At 39.7% G+C, this 26,237-nt stretch overlaps 2 protein-coding genes across 2 annotated transcripts; both read left to right on the forward strand.

The window, feature by feature from the left end:
* The first annotated feature begins 1,029 nt into the window (after positions 1 to 1,029).
* LOC135105487 (zinc finger protein 729-like) lies at positions 1,030 to 5,931 on the forward strand. The gene is made up of 3 exons (XM_064013615.1): positions 1,030 to 1,047; positions 1,589 to 1,694; positions 4,195 to 5,931. Exon 3 carries the CDS (start codon positions 4,266 to 4,268, stop codon positions 5,730 to 5,732), a length of 1,467 nt encoding a protein of 488 aa, XP_063869685.1. The 5' UTR covers positions 1,030 to 1,047; positions 1,589 to 1,694; positions 4,195 to 4,265; the 3' UTR covers positions 5,733 to 5,931.
* Positions 5,932 to 6,684: 753 nt separating this feature from the next.
* On the forward strand, positions 6,685 to 25,988 carry LOC135105486 (WASH complex subunit 4-like). The gene is made up of 24 exons (XM_064013614.1): positions 6,685 to 6,870; positions 7,059 to 7,103; positions 9,712 to 9,871; positions 11,425 to 11,564; positions 11,920 to 12,085; positions 12,287 to 12,480; positions 12,768 to 12,992; positions 13,351 to 13,452; positions 13,631 to 13,774; positions 13,862 to 14,047; positions 14,462 to 14,560; positions 14,688 to 14,921; positions 15,253 to 15,408; positions 15,878 to 16,051; positions 16,258 to 16,377; positions 17,387 to 17,555; positions 18,263 to 18,417; positions 18,617 to 18,796; positions 19,333 to 19,443; positions 20,196 to 20,325; positions 20,495 to 20,712; positions 20,910 to 21,090; positions 21,437 to 21,537; positions 23,917 to 25,988. The coding sequence occupies exons 1-24, from the start codon at positions 6,700 to 6,702 to the stop codon at positions 24,187 to 24,189; spliced, it is 3,834 nt and encodes a 1,277-aa protein (XP_063869684.1). The 5' UTR covers positions 6,685 to 6,699; the 3' UTR covers positions 24,190 to 25,988.
* The last annotated feature ends 249 nt before the right edge of the window (positions 25,989 to 26,237 follow it).

Here is a 26,237-nt window from a genome sequence, read left to right on the forward strand (position 1 = left end):
ATAAAAAAAAAAAAAACCTAAAAGATTAAAACTATGTTGTCAACCAAGAAAATCAACAAAATTCGGCATACATTGAGTTAATACAGGCTCATTCAGCATGATCCATCAGTTCAGAGCACAGGTTTGCAAATGCATTGGTGTGTGTGTGTGTGTGTGTGTGTGTGTGTTCTCTCTCTCTCTCTCTCTCTCTCTCTCTCTACGACGATGATAAACCAAACCAAACCTAACCAAACCTAGCCTAGTCAAACTTCTACTACTACTATTACCTTTTTTCTTACTCTGACGAATGATAATTAGATGTTTTATATAGATAACAATATCTTAAAGGGTAACATGTTTTTTTTTTTTATAATAGATATAATATGGATTTCCCCTTAGACAAGCATCACATCCAGTCCAGGCAGACCACCACAACTGTGAGGACGACAGACCTTATGACATCACCACATAAACCAAGTGTCTTTCAACAGTGAACAGCCTGGGCCTTTCTTGCTTCCTTGTTTATGCAGGTTCCACACATACTGTTTGGTTACCCATGTCGTTGCAGCTGATCATCCACGGAGTTTCCTGCTATCGTCATGTTCTTTTCATTCCTGCAGGCAGCAGGCACCTTGGCTGAATTACTGACTCGCGGCGGCGGTGTCACCATAAATACATCACATGGAAGTAGACTGTCAAGTTGTCTATTCTCCTATTTTGAATATTTCAGGACCTCTTTTAATTTGTTTTGTTTCTTTCTTTTTTCTTAGATTTTCTATTTTATTAAGTGTTTTTTTTTTTTTATGGTTTAAGAAAGTTCATTCCAGTATTATGAGGAAATATATTTTGTTGTTTTCCTTGACAAATCTGGCCGGAAAGAGAATGGTAAATATTGCTTTGGCTCTGACTTCATTTTTATTTGCGTTAACATAAAGTAAAATGTAATTACTTGTAATAAAGAGATAAAGAGGAACGTCATGAAACCAAGTGAAGCGAGGACATACTGTTTTGGGCGCGTCGTCTACACACTGCGGCCCGCGGTAGACCACAAAATTCCACGTGAATATGGTATATTTATTCTTCTGTCAAAATATGTCCAAAGAAATTGATTTTGTAGTCCAATTTTTTTTTTGTAAAATATGGAAGTGCGAAGGGGTCTTGTGACTCCAGGATTTTTAGTTCGCGTTGCTGCGATCGACTGCGCCTCATATTTTGCATTATTACAAGTGAAGTGAAGGGCCGACCTACTTTGACCATTAAATTAGTTAATAGTTAACATTTTTCGTTGAAATAATACATGGGGCAGCGTGAGTCATTTCTTTCTCTACACTACAAAAATAAACGTGGAATTCGGAGTATTTACTTCAAAAGTCAAAGTGCAGGGTGATATGTCCATATCCTGCGGAACTGTGCGAATCGGCGCTACTCGGAGGTTTCAAATATTTGATAAATAATGGATTATAAGACTACTGATGATGAGTTATATAAACTCATAGTGACAGTTGATGATCGTGCTTGCTCCGGTTGGGATATCAGCCCATAGACTCTTTCATACACGAGTTTGACAAAGATAATAGGGGTGTGGAGCATAAAGTAGACTTCCTCACAGAGGGACACTTGCACGCGATACCGCCAAACAAGGGAGCGGGCGGGAGAGTTTTGGAGAACTAAGCGACGTCAACAACATCAGCTGTCTTGACGTGTTATTCCTGCAGGTATGTTTTGTATTTAGGTATATTGTTTGGCTCACTTATTCAAAACACAGGTATTATTAGTGTGTGTGTGTGTGTGTGTGTGTGTGTGTGTGTGTGTGTGTGTTCTTACCTAATTGTATTTTTACGGGATTGAATCAAGCTCATAATATCCGTTTTTTAGGGTTATATTTGCCAATAAATAGTGCATGTTTCCTTATCATTTATATGGTGTTTTAGTGATTGGTCTTTGTTGTTTTTTTTTTCTTTAAAGATGTTTGAATTGTGTTACCTAATTTATAATTCCAATCGGGTCTCCTTGAACTTCTGCCAAATTTTATCACATGACATTTATCAGCGTGTGTGTGATTACCTAGTTGTGTCATGCGGGAAAGGAACTATACTGGTACTGTCTCGCTTCTGTATCTATTATCATCTAACTTGGCCATGAAATTATGAATAGTTTTTGCTTGCACCACATCCTTGTTGAGACAGTTCCATGTATCAACTATTTGTGGAAAACTATTATTTTTTATATCTCTTCTACAAATTTTTTTTTTTTTCAGCTTCTTTCCATGTCCTCTAGTATCTCTTGTATCCCATGTCACAATTTTGTTGCTGTCTAGCTTTTCCAGTCTTTCCATTAGTCTATATGTTGCAATTAATTTTCCTCTCTACTTTCCTTGTTCCAGAGTTGGAAGGTTTAGTTTTTCTAGTCTCTTTGTATGTCTTGTCTTTTAAGGCTGGGATCATCTTTATTACTGCTCTTTGTATCCTCTCCAGTTTCTTGATATGTTTCTTTAGACTTGGTGACCATACCACAGCTGCATATTCCAATTTTGGAGGAATCATCATTACAGTTAATTTCCTCATAATTTCTTCATCCAAGTATACAAATGCATTTCTTATATTCCTTAGCAGATTCATTGTTTCTCCAGCAATCTTGTCTATATGGTAGTCAGCTGTTAATGTATCTGCTACCATCATTCCAAGGTCTTTTTCTTTTGTTCTTTTTCCAATATAGTCATTTCCCAGCATGTAAACACCAGATGGCCTTTTTCTAATCTTCCCAAATTTCAGTAAGCTACATTTCTTTGCATTAAAATCATTTCCCATTCACACTTCCATTTTTCATTCTGGGTCAAATCTTGTTGTAAAAGCTTTCTGAACTTCCTCTGTTTCTATTCTTTTTTTTTTTTTTTTTTTTTTTATCAGTTTAGCATCATCCACAAATAAACTCATATAGCTGTTGATCAATTCTGTCATATCATTAATATACACATTGAACATGACTGGAGCTATTACAGAACTTTGAGGTACTCCACTTAATACTTTCCTCCAGGATGACTTTTGACCTTTAATAACTGTTCTCATTTCTCTATTGCTTAGAAAATCTTCCATCCACTTCAAGGGTCCCCCTCCCACTGCACCAATGTTCTTTATCTTCCACAAGAGTCTCTTATGTGGCACCTTTTCAAAGGCCTTTTTTAAATCCAGGTAGATATTATCTACCCAGCCATCTCACTCTTGTACTTTGTACTATGTCAATTATTCTTGAGTAGAAACAAATCAAGTTAGTTGTACATAATCTCCCTCTACAAAATCCAAATTGTCCATCAGTTATTGAGCCATTCTCTTCCAAGAATTTCATCCATCTATCTTTCACAATTCTTTCACATATTTTTTGTCACAACTGATGTAAATGATACTGGTCTATATATAATTGTGTGCATGTGTGTGATGATTATTTTAGATCACCTTGCACTTGCTTCTTACTTTAGATTTTTATTCTACCCATTCTTGTCATTTTCATGAAGAGCATCTCTGCCATTCAGTCTGGCTGTGCTCCACTGTCTTAAATTAAAAGGATACAGGGAATGATAAAAGGATACAGGGGATGTTAAAAGGATACAGGGGATGATAAAAGGATACAGGGGATGTTAAAAGGATACAGGGGATGATTAAAAGGATACAGGGGATGACTAAAAGGATACAGGGGATGAGGAGTATTCCTTATGAGGCGAAGTTGAAGCTGTTAAATTTACATTCTCTAGAGAGACGTAGGTTAAAAGGGGACCTGATAGAAGTCTTTAAGTGGTATAAGGGTTATGACAAGGGAGATGTAAGCAAAATTCTTAGGATCGGCAACCAGGGTAGAACAAGAAATAATGGGTTCAAGCTTAAAAAATTTAGGTTTAGGAAGGAGATAGGAAAAAATTGGTTCTCAAATAGAGTGGTAGATGAGTGGAACGGACTCAGTAATCAAGTAGTTAGTGCTAAGACACTAGAGAGCTTTAAGAGAAGATTAGACAAGTTTATGGATGGGGATAACAGATTGAAATAGGTAGGTGTGTTTCATACAGGGACTGCCACGTGTAAGCCTGGTCGCTTCTTGCAGCTTCCTTTATTTCTTATGTTCTTATGTTCTTATGTAATCAGTATAATACAGCAGTACCTTGTTGCTAATGTACTTTCTCCAGCCTCAGGGTTTTTCATTAAGATGCTTTTTTCTATTGCTTATCAGGTCCTGTACAACAAAGGCAACAAACACCTGGTAAAACAACCACTGACAGGTTGCTTCCCAGCAACATTCACATGAAGCAGTTGGTGTCCCACTGTGAGGCTGAGGGCATGTCCAACACATCTTCCACCTTCCTGTCCTGCAACCCACAGGAGACCTACTCAAATAGATTAGCCTTGCTTAAAATCAACAGAAAGAAGGTGTCTAGAAGAACTTCTAAAGAAAAAGATGAAGATGAGGACCCAAGGCCTCACATTGGAGTAACAGAAGAGGACTTTCTACAGATGATTGATCTCCAGCAGCCATCCCATCCAGTTCAGTCAAGGTCCCTCATTAAGAAATGTAGTGAGTGTGGCTTCCATGCCTCTTCACTCCTGTCCCTGTTTTCTCATGTCAAGGTGCACATGGGAGGTAGTACTGAAAAATGTGGAGAATCTAAGGTGCAGAAATCCAGCAAGGAATTGCTAGAAACACAGAGGAAACAAATGCATCCTCAGCGTTCTTCAGTGTGCACCATTTGCCACCTTAACTTTACAACCACAGACCAACTGTTTGATCATATGAATAAGCACCGGGACCACCTCCCATTTGAGTGCCCATTTTGTGAACATAAGTTGACAAATATGGATGCATACAAAAAACACGTTCGGCTTACACATAGAATTAAATCTGTCAGAGAACTGAAGTTTATGTGCCGAACTTGTGGTATTCACTTTTATACGGGTGATCACCTACTTCTTCATCGGGTAAATCAGAATCATGAGAGTGATCCATTCTTGTGTAAGTCGTGTGGATCCTCACTTGCTACAGCCAATGATTTTCGAAGTCACATCATGGAGCACACTCAGGAGGACAGAGAGGCAGCAAATATTGCTGTCTGCCAACAGTGCTACAAAGTTTTCTTCTCATCCTTCAGACTCAAGTTCCACATAGAAGCCAAACATAACCAGTATAAGAAAGCTGATCCCATTGAAGTTGAAACAAACAGTGAACCTCCCAAGAAAAAGAAAAGTAAGGGTCCATACTTGCGCTACTTAAGGGCGAATGAAAAGTATGAATGTCACAAGTGCAAAAGGAGATTCAAAACTTGTGATACATTGAAAAATCACATTGAATACTCTCACGGTATAAAGAAATCAGTGAAGACAGACAACATTTGCAAACTTTGTGGCCGCAAGTTCAATGCTCTTCGCCGCCTTGCGAACCACATGAAAGTCCACAATGGCACCAAACCAGTGTTTCAGTGTGAGGAGTGTGGACAGATCTACGGTAAAAAGATGCAGGTATTGGAACACATCCGCACCGACCATGCTGAGCAAGTACAGCAGCAGCAGCAGCAGCAGCAGCAGCAGCAGCAGCAAGAACTCTTACATTCTACCCAAGATGACTCAGTAGTAGACCTCCCAGAGCACCCTGAGGGTCCAGTAGTGGAGGGGGCTTCCTCATCCTCCTGGAGTCCCATCAAAAGTCTGTTTAAGGTCCCTGCTGTGGAACAGACTCAGGAGGCAGTGTATAGTCTGCTACAGTTAACAGATTTCTGAATGCATGTTCTCCATACTCTGATATTGATTAACAGAATGGTTATGGTGAATATCCTTTTTCTTTAATAGTCCACTTTGCTTGTTTCTCTTTTTTTTTATTTTTTAACTTAACTCTTTTTTAATTACATGGAAAATTATGCACAACAGTAATGTCAATAAATGTAAAAATGGATAGAGCTGAATAAAATTTAAGGTAGATTAATTTTTATTATTATTTATATACAATGAGAAAGCAATATTCCACATCTGATTCTTGGTTTTGAAATATTCACACAGTATTTTAAGTTAACACCCTAAGTTACTTACATTCCTCACTGCCATGAAGGAGATCATTATGAATTAATTTTAAGTGTTCAATTTTTTGTCAAATCCCCCAAAAAGTTAAATGAAGTATTTCACATCTTTGCCTTTCCTAGGTTTAACATGTGAATATTTTGTTCCACTTATGAGATGGAAAGTGTATTTCGTCTGCTGGTAACATGTAAACTTTGCTCTGTAGAGGAACTTTTTTTTTTTTTTTTTGAGGTCACAGGTGAGGGTGAGGTTGTGGGTATGGCTGGGTATATGAAGCTTATGGATGAAGGTGATATATTGGTATGGCTGGATATTATATGGCTTATAGATAAGGATGAGGTTGTGAGTATGGCTGGGTATATGAGGCTTATGGGCATATGTCTGGAGATGTACGAGTATATTAAAGATATGTGTATGTGATGCTCTAGTTATGTGTGTGTGTGTGTGTGTGTGTGCGCGCGCAATGTTATGGATGTGGGTGGACGTATGAGAGATTATGGGTGTGTCACAAGCATCGTCAAGGAAAATCTGAATGTTTTCAAGGGAGGTAACACGGCTGCTACATTTAACATAGTTACTATCAATAAAAAAAATAAATTCTCTTTATTTGAAGTTGTCATTTCAAGCATGGTGGTTTCCAGAGAGTGAAAAATTGTATTCTATCTACAGCTAAATGCTCCCTTACAAAGCTGACACAACCACTACCATCATCATCATCACCATCAGCATCAGGCAGGGCCCTCACGGGCTAAGGAATAGTGTTGTGAGGGCAGGGGGCGTTGGTGGTGGTGGTGGTGACGCTGGGGAGGCAGGGATTGGTGTTACATTGCTTTGGTCGGCACTGGTCAGTCTTCCCACACACTCTCCTAATAGTGATCAGTGCATATTCCTGGCGGTGGTGGTGGTGTGATTACATTGTTTTGGCAGGGGCGCTGGGGAAGGAGGGATTGGTGTTACATTGTTTTAGTCAGCACTGGCCAGTCTTGCCACACACTCTCCTAATAGCTATCAGTGTTTGTATATTCCCGGCAGCTTCTTCCTCCATCAAGCAGCACCAGAGAGACACAGCTACGTAAGGTGAGTACAGTGTTTGCAGCCTCCTCCTGTCAGCCTTACCGCCCTCACCGTAACACACTCCTCTCGCGGACTTCCTGTCAGTTTATTCGTTATTTGGGTGTTTTTGAGGTTATTTATAATTTATTTAGGGTTTCCTCGCATCTGAGTCTGAAAATTGCTAAATATTGAAGGGAGATCTATGTAAACAAACAGATAGAGGTAGGGCGTCCTTATTATGAGCTTTTATCTGCTTCATATCTTATTAATTGTAAGCCTAACACGTCACAAAGTGGAGTTACATGACTAGGCTTTCATATCCGCTAGCTAGATATATCCGCCATTGCCTCATTTAGTTACGATGGAAGAATAACAGGCAAAATAGCGGCCGTTCTCTCCACTGCCAAGGGTCACCGTGATGGCTGGCTACCTGTTTCAACCTGTTGGTTCCAGTATTTTTTTGGTAATTTTCTTAACTTCTTTATTCTGCTCGTATAGCATGTTTTTATGGTTTATAAAAATAATTATTTGCTTTAGAAATGTTTTCGTTGCTTGTGTTGAGTTTTCAATTTTGTGTTGCTTTACGAAAATGTGGGGTGTTTTTTTGGCAGTATTTTGAGAAACTTGTTTTTTTATTTCACGCTCTAATAACGTCTTTTGTGTTTCTAAAAATCGCTTATGATTTTTAAAGTGTTTTTTCGTTCCTGTTGAGAGAAATAAATGGACTTTAAAAATGGTTTACGGTCCTGTTAAAAGTTGTGATTACAACACTTTTTGTGTTATTGTCTCTCTATTTCAGCTTGTAACTAACTTTTCACTGCTTGAAAAAATAGTTCGTATGTTTTAAAGTGTTTTATCTTGTTGTTGAGTCAAAATGGGTGGACTTTTCAGTGGTTTTTAATCGTGTTTAGGTTCCAACACTTGTTTTTTACACAATTTCGGTTTTATTTGTTTACTTCTTGCTCCAGGTAACTTTTGATGGTGTAAGATAATAGTTCAGATTTTTTAAAAATTTTTACGTTCCTGAAAATTCAAATGTTGTGGACTTTTCAATGATTAAAATGCTGCCGAATATTTCAACATTTTTTCCATAATTAATTTGGATATTTTTTAAATACTACTCAGGCTGGAGCTGTTATAATATTGTGAATATTAATTAAAGTATTTGTCAAGTCAGAATATATAAGGCATTTGAGCCTAGCTCCATTTTTTCGAGGCGTCAGTTTCAAAATGAAATCCGTTACGGTACGTAAAATAGCCGTGACGTCACTGCCGCCATCATAGACCCGGGACCTTGATCGGCTCCGCTGTCTCCTCGGTAATATTTATCGTACTTTGCAGTGTTTTCCTGGTGTTTCCACGTGTTTCTAAACTCAGACGTGTAGATAAGAGTAGAATGAGTAAGAAAATAAGAGAAATAGAGGAGAAAGAGGAAGAGAGAAGGAATGGAGGAGGTGATAAAACAGGAAAATGCTAAGAAAACAATATTTAGGTTAATTTTTCCTGCTGCCCTGTCTGTCTTTGTAGTATTTGCCTTCCGTGAAAGTGCTTTCAGTGTATTTGGTGTGTTTAGTGGGTGTTAGAGTGTGTCTGGAGGTGTTTAGGGGGTCCAAAACAATCCAGTGGGTAGGTCAATTGGGAAGCGTGGCAAGGATGAGAGCAAGTATGATGTGTTGAGAGAAGTGTGGAAGAGTGTGGCTGTGCCATGTATAATGTATGGTATGGATGTGATTGCATGGAATGAAAGTGAAATTGATAAGTTAGAAGTGTGCCAGAATAGAGTAGCAAGGATGGCACTGAGTGCACCAAGGTGCACAGCAGTTGAAGCCTTGAGAGGTGACATGGGATGGAGCACCTTTAGAAAAAGACTGACAAAAACCACACTTAGGTACAAGATTAGGCTTGAGAGAATGGATGATGCAAGAATAGCAAGGAAGGTGTACCTGTGGAATGAAAGTGGAAGCAAATGGAGGAAGAGATGCATGAGAATGACAGACAGGAATGGATTGCAAGTTGTGTGGGCGATAAGAATGGCTGGGAGGAATCAAAATGAGCGTGAATGGGGCAGAGTGGGAGCCGAATGGGATGTGAGAAAATGGAAGAATGAGATAGACAAAGAAGTGAAATGTGTGGGACTGAATGAATGGAAGAATGAAATGGAAAGAAAGAAGACCCTGGAATGGTACAAGGAGAAAGAGGCCCCGAGGTATGAAAGGTGGTATGATGAAAGCCTGGGCGGTGATCTTCTCTTTCGAGCGAGGGCACAGTGTATGGATGTGAATGCAAGGAGTTACAGGTGGTCTGAGTCCCGCAGCAAAGTGTGCCAGATGTGTGACATGGGAGAGGATGAGACGGTGGAACATGTGGTGCTGGAGTGTGTGAAGTATGCCAGAGACAGGTATGAAATGATACAAGTGATACTGACTGAGCTAGGGCATGATAGGAATGAAAGAGTGGAGAAGACAGGAAAGGAATGGGTGATGTTGTTGCTGGGACTGTGTAGAGAGGCGAATGAAAGGATGATTGAGGCGGTGAAAGAGTTTCTGGAGAGAATGTGGCGTGCCAGGTGTATGAGCAATTAGGATAGAGGATGCTGTTCGTTTCTTTCTTTTTTTTTTTTTCCCTTCTACAGGAGTTGCCGATCCAAAGGCCTGGCTCAGGAGTGATCCTGTGCCACCTGTACCGTCAAGATCAAGATCGAGCAGGGGGCGGGGCGGGTTGCGGTGTAAACAGAGGCAGACAGAAATACGGCGAGATGACAGTCGACATAGATTACGACGAAAACAGCCACAGTAAGTCCGGTTATTCCCTCACTGCAGAGTGATAATGTATGCTAGATCCATTTAAAATTGTCTGGTAGCGGCCAAATATTCACGAGTAGTTTGTGAGGGGCGCATTGAGAAGTGAGACCCTCCCCCCATCCTCCAGGTGGGCGGGTCTTTACAGCTGCTTTTTTTTTTTTATCTGTTCTATTTTTACTCTGTTTTCCGGTCCCATTCCTCTGTAGTAAGTGAGGGAATGGGAACTAAACCTTACTAATCACTTCCCCCCGCCCATCCTTCAGTAATGAGGAAAAAAATATGGAGTTGATCTAACTTTTTATACGTACCTTGAATCTTCCCAGCGAAGAATAGATCAGCAATTTCACTAAATACTCCCCTTTAGGATATTATTGAAATAACATTAAGGTTTTCATCTGAAGGCCAGGTTAGATTTTGATTACTTTAATTCACCAATTTCATTGCTGATTCCTTTATTGTGTAGATCGTGATTGTAAGAGGTATCAACTTTTGCTTTGAAATGACTAGAACTCTACTCCTTTCCATTTTCCTTCGGTTCATTCCAAATGCACAATAGATGTGGATGGCGGTAGGAAAGCAAACTGTAAAGTTGAGGAAGTAAATGTACTGCTACTGAAGTGTTCTGCTATTATCCCAGCATGGTCTCAGTACCAGGGAAGGGAAAGGAAAAGCCTGATTTGTCTCCTCTGCTTCCTTGCTTTATTCACAAAATCTTCAGACTGCAGGTATCTTTGGCTACACACTTCATCAAACTCTGGACATGTCATACAACAGTTTTATAATCAGTTGCATACTGATGGCACTCAATCTTGGAAGGAGTCCAGTAAAATAGACACTTGCTGACCTATACCCTAACCTTTTATCCCACAAAAGTACAAAACTCCAGAGTACAAAAATACAACAAAAATAAATAAGGACAAATTTAACTATTATAAATACCCAACTTCCATTTTCTTCCAACTCCAGAGGTTTTCTTTCATGAAGGCTCAGGGGGTCTCCACTACACCACTTCCATAACCGTACACTATCTACTACTAACCAGGTGACTTTGCCTGCTCTCCCTCTTCCTTGATTCCAGAACTCATACTAACTGCTATAGGTCAGTCCTTTGGCCACATAACAATGAATGGCTTCCAAATTGAATGCAAGCAAATTTCACAACCTCATAGCTGGGGCACTGTCTTCAGAATTACATGAATTAAGCAGAAGAGGCAGTGTCTTACCTAAATCATAACAGTGGGCAGAGTGGCAGCATGATATTAGATACAAAGCTTTGAAAACAAAAGGTGAACCAGTAGCAGATGCTGGCAATTAGTTGGCTAAACTAATGACATCATGTATTTGTATGCACTGAACTTAAGCTTGACCCACAAATGCCTCACAGCAATTATTTGTTTACATTGGTCAGTGAGAGAACCTGTGAATACAAATGTTGATGCAGGCTGGAGAAAACTCTGAGTATGGGGTATGCGGCATTTCTGTCTTATTTGCAATGGGAATAATAATGATGATAATATTAATTATATTGTACAATGCCTCAACAGAGACTGTGGCCGAGCAAGAGCTGCGGCGCTACAACAGAATTGTTGAGCAGCATGGAGACCAGCTGGAGGAGATCATTGAGGCTCTGGGTCCTCATCCTGCCCCACCCTGGGACCCGAAGCTTGATCCTGTCATGCTCAAGGTAGGTAAGCAGTGATGTACCTGGGCTACTGCATCTGACTTGACAAGGCCAGACACAGGCAAGTCTCTCCAAGAGGCTGCCAAGTGTGTGTGTTCACATCTGCTCTCCATTCATCCCTGTCATGCACAGCCACTCTTCCTCATCAAGTAATGATAGAATTGATGATGATTATCAAAATTGAATATGAATTCATATTAGTATCCATTTGTCATTGTAACATGAAAGAGCTTCAGACCTTTTCTTACAGTGGTGATGCATAAATTTTTATATATCTTAAATAAAAAAAGAATCACGGTCCTAAACCAGCCAGCATTTTTTCATACCATTTGTTTCCATACATTTCCTTCTTCTCTAGATGACACCATTTGAAAACCTATCGCTGGTGAAGCTGGTGCAGTCTGGCAACAAGATGGTCAACAAGGTGGTGCTGACCTTCAGTGCTCTGTGCCTCGAGGCATCACAGCTTGTGGAGGAGGCTCAGAGCAAGCTTTATCCTCCGCTTATGTTGTATGGCAATGGAGGTAAAACTAGGTTATCTGTTCTCTGTAATTAATTGTTATCTCAGTGTAATTACTTTATAATTTCTGACACCTCCTTCTCTTCCTGAGTACTTGGTAAAGGGGATGGCCCTATCCAAACACTCCCTTCTTGCTTCATTGTGGCTCTGTATGTAGGTGATTGTAGTGACTCGCCAATTTTCTTGTGTTGCATCTTAATTACAGTTGCTGCAGAAGGTGAGAAGACTGGAGAGTCCCAGATGTCTCTGTCCCGGGTGCTCTCCACACTGCACCATGCTGCCTGCTATGTGCAGCGTGTGCAGAAAGTCATACGTAACATCATGCATCAGTTGACATCCCTGTACCGGACAGACAAAAAGTCAAGCGTGACAATAGATGTCTCAGACGTTCATTTCCAGGTTTGTGAAGGTTTCTTGATTTCTCTAACCATCAGTCTATCTCTATCTGATATCTGTCTTGAAGAATTCCCCGAAGAAGATGGTTAGGTATAATAGGGTGTACAAAGCAGCTATGTTACAAGAGGACTTACCTTCATCCTTTTTCTGTCCAACTCACTAATTCAAGAATCAAGTAGAATCTTCAGTCTTTCATCCCCATCAGTGGTGTATCTTATATCATTTCCTCATCCACCCACTGATGGTACATGTGACACAAGCAGACAAATAGCCAAGTGTTCCCTGGTCAGGTGATGTACGAGCACCTTGGTTCATTGCTGGGCACGCTGATCACCATGGATGAGGTGGTGCTGAGCAACTCTGTGCTGCATGAACACTGGGGCGCATACCGGCGGCTGGTGCGCTCTGCTGCCTCGGACCAGCACAGGTTTGGACAGGACAAAGCATCCTTGCAACCTCTGGAGAAGCTCCTTGCAGATGTGGAAGTGGCGGTCATGCAGGGTACCATGTTTATGGTGAGAGAGAGAAAGAGATAGTTAAGTTTTCAGATTTAACAGAAGACTTTACTATATCATAATACAGTGGATCATTCTTATGTGCAGGGATAAAGTAATTGAGTGTTGCTTTATCATTTAACTATGAGATTGGCGATGTTGTGGACTCAAAGTACAAATGCTGAATAATTATTGCACTCTATGGAATTTAATATTTGCAGTTAATAAATTATCTTTTCCATCTATATATAATTATAAAAATGCACATATAGAAGAGCTTATTGTATTTAGAGACCATGATAGAATTCTGGAATCAGTTATAAAAATTGAGTATTATTATCTAGAAATATAGAGTGAGTGATGCATTTCTTGGCTGCAGTCTGTGCTGAGGCAGGTGTACGACTGTGAGGGTTTGGTGGTAACACGGAATGGAGTCCTGCGGGAAGAAATGATGACAGTGGTCCTTGGATGGTGTGGCCAGGTGAGGCGCTGAGTTGCATGGCTGCCTGCTCTACATGTTTAACCACTGATGGAAGAACAAGTATATGACCACATATTCTTTTACTTACACAGCAAGAGAGAATTCCAGAGCTGAAACTGAAAAATGAAAAAAAGGAAATTCACCCCTAATTTATATTTGGTTATTTGTTGTGCTTCAGCTGGAACAAAGCAGTGGTGAGGGATGGTGGTGTGACAACCAGCCACAAGTGGTTGGTGTGACAGCATTGGCAGTGTTCCACCAGGTGGTCTTCAACTGCCAAGACAAGAGGCTATCCAGGGTCTTGGGAAATCTCTTCAAAAAGGTAGACTGATGACAAAAAGAAACTTGAACTAGTGTCATTTTGCTGTCTATAGATGAAGTAAGATTGCTAACATGCTTTTGCTCCCAGTTTCCATCCATCACTCTTGTGGGCTCGGTGGTGTGGCTGCCTGAACGTCACATCCCCTCAGCAGCCCCTACCCTGAGCCAGCTGTTTGACCGTAAGACTCAGGATGCTCTGCTTGCCCACCGCACCACTCACTTAGCGCAGAAAACACAGACCATTGGCAAGGAAGCTCAAGCAGTGAATCTGCAGGTATTTCTACATCTTGGATCTTGTTTTATAAGCAAGAGATCTTTAGATCTTAACTAGACTGGTAAAATTTACTGCTCTACTCCCCACCAGCTACTGTATTAAAGAAAACCCATCATAGTATAAGGTAAGAGAAAGATGTGATCTATGGCTATTATAACCTTTTGTGTAAAAGCTGCAACTCAGTGTTCCATAAAATCATTGTAGAGGATCATTGTAAAATTCATTTGTTTCACCACTGTAATGGGTTTTTTTTGAATGCTGAATGACATTAGTATTTCATAGTCTCTTAAATTACCCAAAGTTTCTCAAACAGGAGTGTCATTGCTGACATCCTTTTCCTTCTTATAAATATTGAGTGAGTTTCTGGCAAGATGAGTAAAAAACATCTCCAAACATCTCCATGTTGTGGTGCAGGTGTGTGGGTGGGCTGTCAACCTGGACGCTGCTGCAAGGAAACACTCCAGTCAGATGAACAATCAGGATCTCAACCAAAGAGCTTCCCTCCTTCTGCAGGTACTTTGAATTCCTTTCCTCTATCCTAAGAATAAGTTCCTCTTAATATAAATGTATCAGTTTGATTAAATCAAGATTACTTTTCATCCTTAAGTGTAAATTTATCCAATGCTTCTATTTATCCCAGGGGCTCATCATCGCACATACAGTCAAGTACAATATGGAAACGGTGCTCAACCTCCATTCTGTGCTGAGTCGGCCGATGGGCAAGGCGTGTGCACTGAGTGTGTGCAGCCTGGTGGAGTCCCTCAAGGCCATTGAGCACACCTACCACCGCCACAGCTCACTTCTGGCTGATTCCCTCCCACACGTGATCCAGTATCTCACTTACCAGGTCTTGTCCATCATCTCCAGTGTGAAGGTGAGAAGCCGTGTGGTTGCGTGACTCGTGTATCACTAAATTACATCCTTAGTGGGTTTATTGGTAATGCGAGTAAAAATTTCAAAGAGGTAGCAAGACCCTGTGCAAGCAATTCATAGATAAGGTATTGTGAGGTCTCATTTTATCCAGGTATGTTTGTCTTCTGAGGATGAAGGATGGATGTCTACAACAGGAAAACCCTCAGGATGATCCTTGTGTATGCTTTCCTTGTCTTCCTTCAATATCTTTTTACTTACTCTGCCTGGCTTATATGCATTCCTTTGATCTCACCATGACATTTTCTTGATATCCTTGGTTTCTTTCATCACAGAATCGAGTCTCCAATTCCCGCTTGGATGCCCAGCGCCTGGACATCCTGATGGCTCTCAATCTAGTGGAGAACATGCTATCTGGCTCAGGCACCAAAGAGCGCCGCCTGGTGACACGTGTGGCACTGTCATTGGCCAATCAAGCCAGGGCGCTGCGGGTGAGTTTTGTGTGTGCTTGGATGAAATAGTTTTCTCAAAATTTGTAATTTATAGTACATGTATAGGAGAGTCAAGGAGATGGTAAAGATTGAATTTTTTATCCCTTAATTGTGAGATCTGGAAGGTTCTAAAATCTAGAGGTTTTAAGGGGTGAGATTATCCTTAATTTATTTATATTTTTGTATCATTGCAATACAAATGCAGCACAACACTGTTACAAGTATTATTACTGCATGTTATCAAAATAGTCTTACTTGCATTACAACCAGTTTACTTATTTCTCTGAATTTTAACTTTAAAGTTTTCTCAAAATTTAATTTTCTCTTAATCTGTGCAGTACATGATTTTGTTCCCCAATATTACTTCTGCCATGTTACTGTTTTGGAGGGAAACTTTTTAGTGTGTTTGTGTGTGAGATAGACAAGTGGATAGATAGGCAGACAAATGGAAATGTTTATATCCTGTCAGAATGAAGACATCTCCTCATTGCTGGTGGGTCTGCGGCGCCTGGACCTGGCCTGTGAGCTGCAGACACGTGTGAAGCAGGCCACCAACTGTGCCATCCTGTACCACCATACTGTCATCCTGCCCACCTACCTCACCAACTACATGCAGACCCTCCAACACGTCCACCGCATCCATGTATGTAAGGGCAGATCCTCATGGCCTTCCCTAGCACCTTGTTTTCCTGGTACATTCACTTTAGCCTTCCCTTAATTTACATTGGTATTGATTTTATTAACTTCCACCAAATGAGATATGGAGACAAGAGCCCCATGAGAGTACAGTCTCATAAATAACACTCAGAGGAGCACATACATATACAATCAGGTTGCTTTGCTCTCCAGTTTATGTTGGCTGCATTGCAAGACTGTGCTGTGCAATTGGACGGTTGCTGCCATCTTGCCACCCCAGACCAGCTTGTCATTGAGTTTAAGGAGGAGATGTATGGGTACATCAAAGAGTTGGTATGTATGCTGATCTTGTATGAGAGTAACTTTTAAGTATGAGAGTAACTTTTAATATCATGAATAGTATGGATTGTAATAGCGTGTAGTATGATATTCTGTATGAAGTATCCAATTGGATATGAGAATGTTAGTTGAAATTAGACTTGTGTGTTAGATACGATATTCAGTGATTTTTTTCTTCTCTCACAATATGAGTATGCTCATTCCCACACATTCCTTTTATTTTACTTTTTATGAAATTGTAACACTAGAGGAAGATGTTAGATGAAATTAGGCTTATTTAGGTGTTAGATGAGATATTCAACTATGGCATTTTTTTTTATCTTATTGTCCTCTCTCACAATATATACTTTCCTGCACATATCTCTTATTTTGCTTTGTATGAAGTTGTAATGCTGGAGAAGAAGAATTTCAGTACAGACTCTCCTTTGAGACAACAGCATAATTTCAGTCACTGGTATGATACACAGGGGACAAATACAGTGTTCTTGTTCCTCATGTCTAAAAGGGTAATACCACTATTTTAGACATGGTGGAATCAAAAGCTTTTTTGTCATATCAATTCCTCTTTTCTAACTGACTGTCTTCAGCCACTTTCTCGTCACTGCAATGTTGCATCTCTTGCTGTCTTGTACTGCTATTTTCATGCTAACTGCTCTTTGATCTTGCTAACTGAACACCTCCCCATCCTCCCATAACCTTGCTGCACAAGACTTTCTTCCTTCTTTCATCCTTATTCTGTCCTCCTCTCTAATGGAAGAGTTAACCAGTATTCTTAATCATTCATCCCTTTCTCTGGTAAACTCTGGAACCCCCTGCCTATTTCTGTATCTCCTCCTTTCTATGACTTGGATTCTTTCAAGACACTTAGCCTCTGTTTTTTTTACCATTTTATCAGACATCTGTATAAGAACTGACCATAAATGGGCCTCTTGTTTTGTTCATAATTTTTGTTGCCCTTAGCCAGTGGCTCTCTTATATAAAAAAAAAAAAAATTCTTCCTCAGGTGTTGGACAAGGTGTGTAAGGAAGTGGAGACAGAGTTGCGGCTCAGCACGCACAGTCACCTCCAGCTGGATAGCCGTAATCCCTTCCAGACATCTATCAGGGACCTGTCTCCACTGTTGGCTCTGGAACCTTTCTGCCTCCTCTCATCAGCTCTCATATCAGTTAAAGGTACATGTTCCCCTTCTCTTCCCTTGTCACAGCTGCTTGCAACCTATGTAGTGATCATATCCCCAGTCTGTGCTCTCTTAGTTAACTTTGAATGACCAACCACAACTTCCTTTTCTCCTAAATACTAGGTTATTGATATATGGCATTATTATAACTAATTGTCTTCAGCCTCTTTCTCTTGCTGCCACAATGTTGTGTCTCTTGTTATCTTCTGCTGCAATTTTCACACTGACTGCTTTTCTGATCTTGCTAACTGTATGCTTCCCCTCCTCCCATGGCCTTGCTGCACAAGATTTTCTGCTTTCTCTCATCTCTATTCTGTTCACCTCTCTGGTGGAAGAGTTAACCAGTATTCTCAATCATACATCTGTTTTTTTCTGGTAAACTTTGGAACTCCCTTCCTTCTGTGTTTCTTCATTCCTATGACTTGAACTCTTTCAAGAGGGAGGTTTTCAAGATATTTATTCTTTGTGACCATCTCTGACTTCTGTTTGGGGTTTGGTGCCTCAGTGGGCCTTTTCTTTTCAGAAATTTTTTGTTGCTCTTGGCCACTACCCCTCTTCCATAGAAAAAAAATAATAGTCACACATTTCATCTTTGCACTATTGTTATTTTTTTCCGTGCTATATAAGTTCATATGTTGTGATGCTAAAATTATTTTGCTGTCATCATTATTGTGCTGCTCATCATCCTTGTCCTGTCACCAGATTATGTGGAGCAGTACCTGGAGAGTACCTTCTATGCCCTAACTGTCGTGGCGCCGCATGACTGGAGGACTTATGAGGAGATGCGCAATCTTGCTGCCTCCAAATATAACCTGTTTACAGTGCCCTCACACCTGCCTTCTCACACCCTTGACCAGGTGCTCTGTCCACTGACTCCAGGGTTCATTGTAGATATGCATTTACAATAAGTATTGGGATATACACTGTAGGAAATAGTTTAATTGAAAATTAAACTCCAACACATTTTTTACTCACATTCACAAACCTTGCCAAACTTTTTTTGTGTGTGTGGTTTTTACTAAAGTGTAAATCACTGTGTATTCCATGGAAGGGTAGGGTGTGGATGTGCTGGAGATCATGCGCAACATTCATGTGTTTGTGTGCCACTACCTGTACAACCTCAACCAGCAATTCTTCATTGAGGCAGCCAGCAACAACAAACACCTCAACACAGTGACCATCAAGCACATTGCCAACTCCATTCGCACACACGGAGCTGGAATCATCAATACCACGGTATGGTTGAAGAGAAGATGTGTGTTTCTGTGTGTGTGTGTGTGTGTGTGTATTTATCTAGCTGTATACTGGATCAGATCAGATGTAGGACATTAGGATGGTTCTGTTAGGGTACATCTAGGCTGGATCACTTCAACAGTTGGATCTTAAAGTGGAGATTCCCAGATATACTTTGTTCCTGACCTTCACACTTTGGTTGGTGAGGATTGGTCATTTCCTTCTAAAGGCCATAGAGACTAAGATGTTACTTTTTTTCAAAGAATGCTTGTGGGTGTGATTTTAAGAGTGAGTGTGTGTGCCTTGCCTCATTTATCCCCTTCATAGGACATGTCAGCCTGATATAATTGGAACCACATTTCAAGAATCACCACAGATAATAAAAGTTGGATGTACAGCTCTGACTCACAATTACTTTCCAAAATCGAAGGTGAGGCATTTAAGCAAGATGGCAAAAACAATGATATATTTTTTTTTTTTATCACCCATGTTTTTTCCCTCCCTCAAGGGCACCTCATACAGGTTTGGTCTCTCAACAGGTTAACTTCACCTACCAGTTTCTACGGCGCAAGTTTCATGTCTTCTCTCAGTTCCTGTATGATGAGCAAATAAAGTCTCGCCTCTTGAAGGACCGTCAGCTTTGGAGGGAGGTGAGTAACGATGTGATGATTCCTTGGTCACCTTGCTGCCTAGTACCTGATCTTAACCATCAGTTCAGTGCTATAGACTGCACAGTTATAATTCATGTTCCTTTGCAGTAGATCCCCATGCAACTGATTTTTTTCTCCATTCTCCCAATTTTGATGTAAAGAAGTAATAAAGAAGCCAGTTATCTAACCATCATTTGCTTAAATCAGAGTAGTTATGGATGGTTAATTTGTAACTGTATTTATGAATATATGATATTTGTATGCAATCCAGCTTAACAATTTAAATCTATTTCTCATAATTATGATATCTTCCTTCTGACAAATGATGTCTGTGTGTGTGTAATTATGGTGTATAATCCCTGAGCTGCACTCAAGTAGGCTTACCTCAACATCTGTATTTGGTGGGACCTGTGTTAGGTGTGCTCTTATAAAAAAAATTAATCAATCAAGACCTTATTACTCTCTCTCTCTCTCTCTCTCTCTCTCTCTCTCTCTCTCTCTCTCTCTCTCTCTCTCTCTCTCTCTCTCTCTCTCTCTCTCTCTCTCTCTCTCTCTCTCTCTCTCTCTCTCTCTAAAAGAATAGCTCTAGGCAAAAAACAAAACATGGAGTGGAGTTGAATTTTTTGTAAACTATAACTCATAACTGGAAAAGTTGCCTGGAATGTGTGATGTATGCATACTTCTACACTCTTTTGCATCAAATAAAGCAACTTAACTCTACATGTTGTATTTTTTTTTATTTTTCTGGCCAGGCCAAGGCAAACCAGGAGCACTTCCCCTATGAGAGTGCTGAGAAGTTCAATCGCAGCATCAGGAAGTTGGGTGTCACACCTGAGGGACTCTCCTACCTTGATCAGTTTCGAGGACTCATCTCACACATTGGTAAGGCTGATACTTCTGTCATTATCAATGTATGAAATGAAAAATGAGAGACAGGTGGAAGTTAAGAAAGAAAATATGTGGAGGGAAAGGAAATTATCATCTCCATTTTCTGTCCATTTCTTGTTTTACTTATTAGTTGCTTTGTGATAATTTAAGAAAAATGTTGTAGGAAATGCTATGGGGTTTGTGCGACTGGTTCGGTCTGGTGGGCTTCACTGCTCCAGCAATGCTGCACGCTTCATCCCGGATCTGCAGGATGTGGCCAGCCTGGAGCAGCTGTGTCGGGATGCCCACACTTCCCCACAGACCCTGACAGCTGCTGAGAATCTCGATGCTGTCATCAACAACCTCACCCGCAACTTCCACCAAGACACTGACTACTTCAAGGTAGAGTCCATACAAGAGATACTTTTTTTTTTTTTCACATTGTTTCCTGGTAAATTCATTAGTATTTTATTGAGTCGTAAAACAGTTGGTGTGAGAACACCAATGAATTTGGTCTCAAGGAAAAATTTGCTTGTTGAGCTCACTGAACTTTGGCCAATGTGATGCTGCCTTAGTGATATTGTATCTCTTCCCCTCAGCTGCTGGTAGACGTGTTTGCTCCAGCTCTCCAGGACAAGAAGAACAGTCATCTCAAGAACTTTTACCTCATTATTCCTCCAATGACAATAAACTTTGTCGAAAGTTCTCTTGCTGCTAAAGACAATATGAATAAAAAGAATAAATCAAGAGCTGCTTTCACAGATGATGGCTTTGCTATGGGTGAGTATTGTGTAGTGAAACACTAAGCTGATCAAAATAAACAAAGATACTCAAGATGTTATCATGAACTGTGAAGGCATCTAATGATAATAGAGTAAATTTTTATCCTTCTTCTCTGAAACTCCTTCAACTGATAAAAGGTTAAATTTCCAAGCTTACTTTCTAATACTGCCTGTGTGACATTAACCAATTGTTGCAAAATTAAATTTTTTGGAGAGGCTGATCCAGAGACCAAATAATTTAGACCATATTAATTTACATCTTAAAAGTTTTCTTCCTTCATAATTACTTTGTTTTTATGATGAATTTATATTTTTGTGCATTAAATAGTTTTTCCCCTTTACAGGTGTTGCCTATCTCCTGAAGGTGCTAGACCAGAATGCTGCCTTTGACTCTCTGCACTGGTGGTCAGGTGTGCGGAGAAGGTTCATCAAAGAGAGAGAAAAGGTAAGATCATAACTTTGTCTACAGCCATTCTGGAGATGATGCACTAATGGGAACTATTTTTATTCAGCATGTGCTCAAGTAGGTGGTGAACAATGATCACTTGAATCACTCTCGACAAATGAAACTAGAATTTTTCTTTCATGACTTTGGTGTCAAGTGCCAACACTTCATTTTGTAATTCCTCAATGGATAATTCCAGTTTTCACCTCATTGTTGCCCTTAAAGGCACAATTCCATTGAGGCAACATTTTGGTAATGTGTGGCATGCTACATTGTCACATACACCAAGTGTGTTTCAACCAGTTCAACAGAAGGCTACATACAGTATGTGACTGTGTGGCACACGATGGGTGGCAACATGTTGCTGTCTAATCTGATGCATGTGACAAAATTTAGCCTGCTGCCTAGTGTTGAACGCCAGGATTCAATGTTGAAAGGCAACAAGGTGAACTGGTCTCAAGAAAAGAGTGTAGAATGTATAGAAGAATATAGAAAACTTGTGATTCTGTGGGATATATGCTTGACAGATTACAAAAATAACCATGCTAAACTAGATGCACTGCAGGGAATAGCCGAGATATTTAACTGTGATGTGGCAATGGTAAAGATCAAGAATTCGCATACTGCTTTTCACTGTGAGCACAAAAGCCAAAATAAATCCTGGTAATTTGTGTCATTCTTCTTAATCATGGGACTTGCTTTCTAGAGAAGATATTGAAATCTTCCACACTCATCCACTCATCCTTGAAAAGTTCTTGAAAATATTTGGTCATTGGTCAGTAATTTTTCAATAAAATAATTTTGAGCAATGTTGCTGTGTGATGTTTTGCAAACATCACACAGTTCTAGATATAAAGCAGCAGTGACAGTCTGCTGAGACATTGTTTTGACAACTGGCTTAGTTTTTGTTGAAATAGTGGAAAAGGATTTGTTGCACTCAATAGTCAACACAGGATGTAGCATGTTACAGGCAACAACAATGTTGCCTTGTTGCAGGCAACATGTCTCTTGGTTGAGAACTGCATTCAACTTATTTATTGAAAGCCAGTCAAGTCGCATGCTACATGTTGTCTGTGTTGCCTTGGTAGAACTGAACCTTAAAGCATTTAATGTTGCAACATAAGCAGTATAATTGAAAGTATCTTTATGATTATTTTAAGCCATAAGTAACACCTGTTGCTGTGAACTCCCTGAAGTGAATGGCTTGTACTCAAAGAGTGTCCATTTATTCCTGTCCCATCTTGCATGTCCTAGTTCTATCACCCATTTCTTTCAAGTACTCTAGCACTCTGCCCTCACATTTCAGTGGAGATTCTTGTCTTGTACTCAGTATATTTAATATACTCAGGTATACTCTTTTTGCCAAGAATGTAGATCCTTTGTATGCACTGCTCCCCATCCCACCCTCAGCCTCTCCATAGAAACTCTGAGAAATTGACCTGAAGGGGAGATTATTCTTCAGCCATAAGAGGCTGCAGCCAAGGGTCAAACCCCCTGACCAGGGGATCAAAGCACAGCATCTTAGATGTTGGAACTGTAATGATCATCAGGTCTCAAAAAACAATTTTTGGGGTCTGTATTACCAATTTCTACATGGGTGCTTGTGATGCAGGACAGATGTGGCCTTACAATGCAAAACATTTTGTGAGTGTGGAGTGAGCATATCTGTGACAAAAAAAAATGTGCGGCTGCAGGCTAAGTGTGGTCGAGATGGCTTTTCATTAAACAGGACATTATATTACAGGGCAATGTTTCGAGATCAAGGAAGGCAAGGTAGGGACAGGTGTTTGTTGCAGAATTAGGAAGAACATGATTAAGAAATATGAATCATGTGAAATGAAGTGAGTTTTCTTGCCAGTTGTCTGTTGAAGGTGTGAAGTATAGATTGATCCAGAATGGTACACTAAGAGAGTTTGGGTAGCTGATTATCTCTCTAGCAATTACTCATGGTTGGCCTATACACAAGTATGTTTATATTATTTAATACTGAATAATTTACTAAAAGTTTATTGTTTGGGAGATTTAAGCAGATTAAATGCATGTAGGGTGGGTGCAGGCTAAGTTCTGTGAGTGCAGAACAAAATTCTACACCCAAACAGATCTTTAGTGAACAATGACATCAGTGCTTCCTGCTTCTCACTTTCTCTCCACAACCTACAGACTCACAGCATGTCCACTCACAATGTGTTTACAAACCTCAGCTGCCTGCAACTTACTCTGTACACATATTGAAGGAAATAGTGATAAGGGACAGCTTTGTAAGTGTTAATAAATCATGCTCACTATCATTCCTAGGCACTAGTCTTTGATTCAAGATGAGAATTTTTTTCATCTATCATTTCATTGACATGCACTTTTGTGTTGTTTGTCACCAAATAGGTTGAGCAACAGCGGCAGTTATGCAGCAGTGGAGATGACAAACTCCAGCAGACACTTGCACTCACCATGTCTCGTCTGCAGCAGTATCAGCAGGAATTTGAGCTGATGTATCTCAGCTTGAGCAGTGCCAGGGTCTTCTTTAGGGGTGACTGGGCTTCTTCATCTTCCTCCTCCTCCTCAGGAGATAGTCAGAAGAGTGACACACAGTCCATTGGTAGTGATTGCAGTGGGAAGGAGAAGCCTCTTAACAAGTCCTCAGAGAGTAATGCCTAAGCTGCAAGTTGCAGTTTTCAGATTTTTGTTGACACATCATTTATCTGCATAATTGGTACATACTGTTTTGATTTACAGAAACTTGATTAACAGACTTCCTTGGATCTAATTTTCTTATAAGTCAAATTAAAAATAATGGAACTTCATTAAGATGAATTCTGTGTTATCAAAAAAGCATCAGCAAGTTATTGCCCATCTGGTGGGACAATCCAGTCAGGAAAGATAGACAGACCACATGATGTGGGCAAGTAAGTAATTTGGATGTTTACTGACTCATAAGATTTTCTACACAAACATATATTCATAATCATTGAAAATACAGGATGATCAGGTGAATGTAACTCAGTATTTTCTTAACCCATCTGTGGTTAGGAAACTTAATGTGTAAAGCAGTTCTTATTTTCTTTGTATCTGATGGGAGGTACAAAGTGCTCTCTCTCTCTCTCTCTCTCTCTCTCTCTCTCTCTCTCTCTCTCTCTCTCTCTCTCTCTCTCTCTCTCTCTCTCTCTCTCTCTCTCTCTCTCTCTCTCTCTCTCTCTCTCTCTCTCTCTCTTTTTATGGTGATATTTTTCCTAGTCCCATGCAGAACAACTGTGAAGTCCCAAGTGTTTACAGCATTCTATCACAATATTTCACTTTTATATGAAAGATAACACAAATCAGATAATTGTATTATAAAGTTTGTATAATGATAACTTTTAACTGTTTTCCAGTTTATCACTGCAAATGAAATTCATATCCACAAATGTAAATCCAGAAATCTTTTGAGATTTGTAGATTTTCAAATGCAAAAATAAATACAGATAATTTTTATCCATACAAGTACCACTAGATTAATTTATTCTGGATAACATTAGACAATTTTTTAAAGTTTAGTGACTTTTTTGTAATTAAGGAATTAAAAAATCATCTTAACATCTTATCAACTACAGTGATATATTTATTCTTTTCTGGCTAACAATGTGTAATGTTATAAGATTTTTAAATTGTTTATTACTGAATGTTATTTATATTATATTTATGAAAAAATGTACATTTTAAATATTACTGTAAGAGTAACAGTAAAACATTCACTACAAAAATTAGTATAAGTTTGCAGGCATGTTTGCTTTTCTGAAAGGATTACACAAATGCAAAGTAGCATATTTGCATAGTTTTCACAATATTGAGAACTGCAAATGAAATCATGCTTCCACAATCTGTGGAAGGGATTGCTGAGATGCCCTCTCTCTTGTTCGTACTTGACCTATCCTTGCCTGCTGGTGGGCTGATTGTTATTGTTGATATTTTTATGTGATTTGTTGGTAATAATGATTATCATCGTAGCTGATGGCTGGTCTCACATTTGCTTCCTTAACTCAGCAATGCTTGTGAACAAGATTTCAAAATTATATGAGCAACCAAGTGATGATGGCATATAAAATATTCACATTTGACCGTAATTTCATATATACACACAATTTTGTACAAATTACACTTGTGCCATTTTATCCTTGCAGTAATGAATAGATTTGTCTGAACTACTGCCTGGGTAAACTGAGAAGTATCAGTACAAATATGTGGCTAAGGATTTAACCAAGACTCTTTCACTTGCTATCCCAGGAATGCTCACCTCTAAAATGCCATAAAGGGCAAGCAGAGCAAAGTGTGAAGTTCGTTTACCAAATGAAAGATCAGTTGTAGCTCAGCCAGACTGGTAGGCTCTTGTAAACTATGTTAACAGGGGCTTTCACATATTGAAACACATTTAGACGGCCAAAAATAATTGTCCATATCATCTATAAAGAAGATAAATCCGAGTCCAATTTTTCAGTGTTTTACCTTATTTCTCATTTTATTGATCTGCTGTACTCTACCATCTATTATTCCTTGTAACAAAGCCCTCCATTTATTGTACACCTAGCTGACATTCCCTTAGAATGGGAAGGTGAGATGGGGTTTATACATGGTATACACAGAATACCTAGCTCATGTCTCATGCCTATTCTGTGCTGGGCAAAACCAAAGTTTGTCTCAATCTAACTCAGGACACAAATGCTCTAAGGTGT

The sequence above is a fragment of the Scylla paramamosain genome, chromosome 12 (genome assembly GCF_035594125.1).
Source record: "Scylla paramamosain isolate STU-SP2022 chromosome 12, ASM3559412v1, whole genome shotgun sequence".
In the NCBI taxonomy this organism is placed as follows: domain Eukaryota; kingdom Metazoa; phylum Arthropoda; class Malacostraca; order Decapoda; family Portunidae; genus Scylla; species Scylla paramamosain.

Excerpts from the sequence above, each read along its gene's own strand:
- LOC135105487 (XM_064013615.1), top strand. The coding sequence starts at position 4,266 with ATGAAGCAGTTGGTGTCCCACTGTGAGGCTGAGGGCATGTCCAACACA.
- LOC135105486 (XM_064013614.1), top strand. The coding sequence starts at position 6,700 with ATGCTCCCTTACAAAGCTGACACAACCACTACCATCATCATCATCACC. Across the intron at positions 6,871-7,058 it reads CATTGCTTTGGTCGGCACTG|CTTCTTCCTCCATCAAGCAG; the intron begins GTCAGTCTTCCC and ends TATTCCCGGCAG. Across the intron at positions 12,481-12,767 it reads TCTCAGACGTTCATTTCCAG|GTGATGTACGAGCACCTTGG; the intron begins GTTTGTGAAGGT and ends TTCCCTGGTCAG.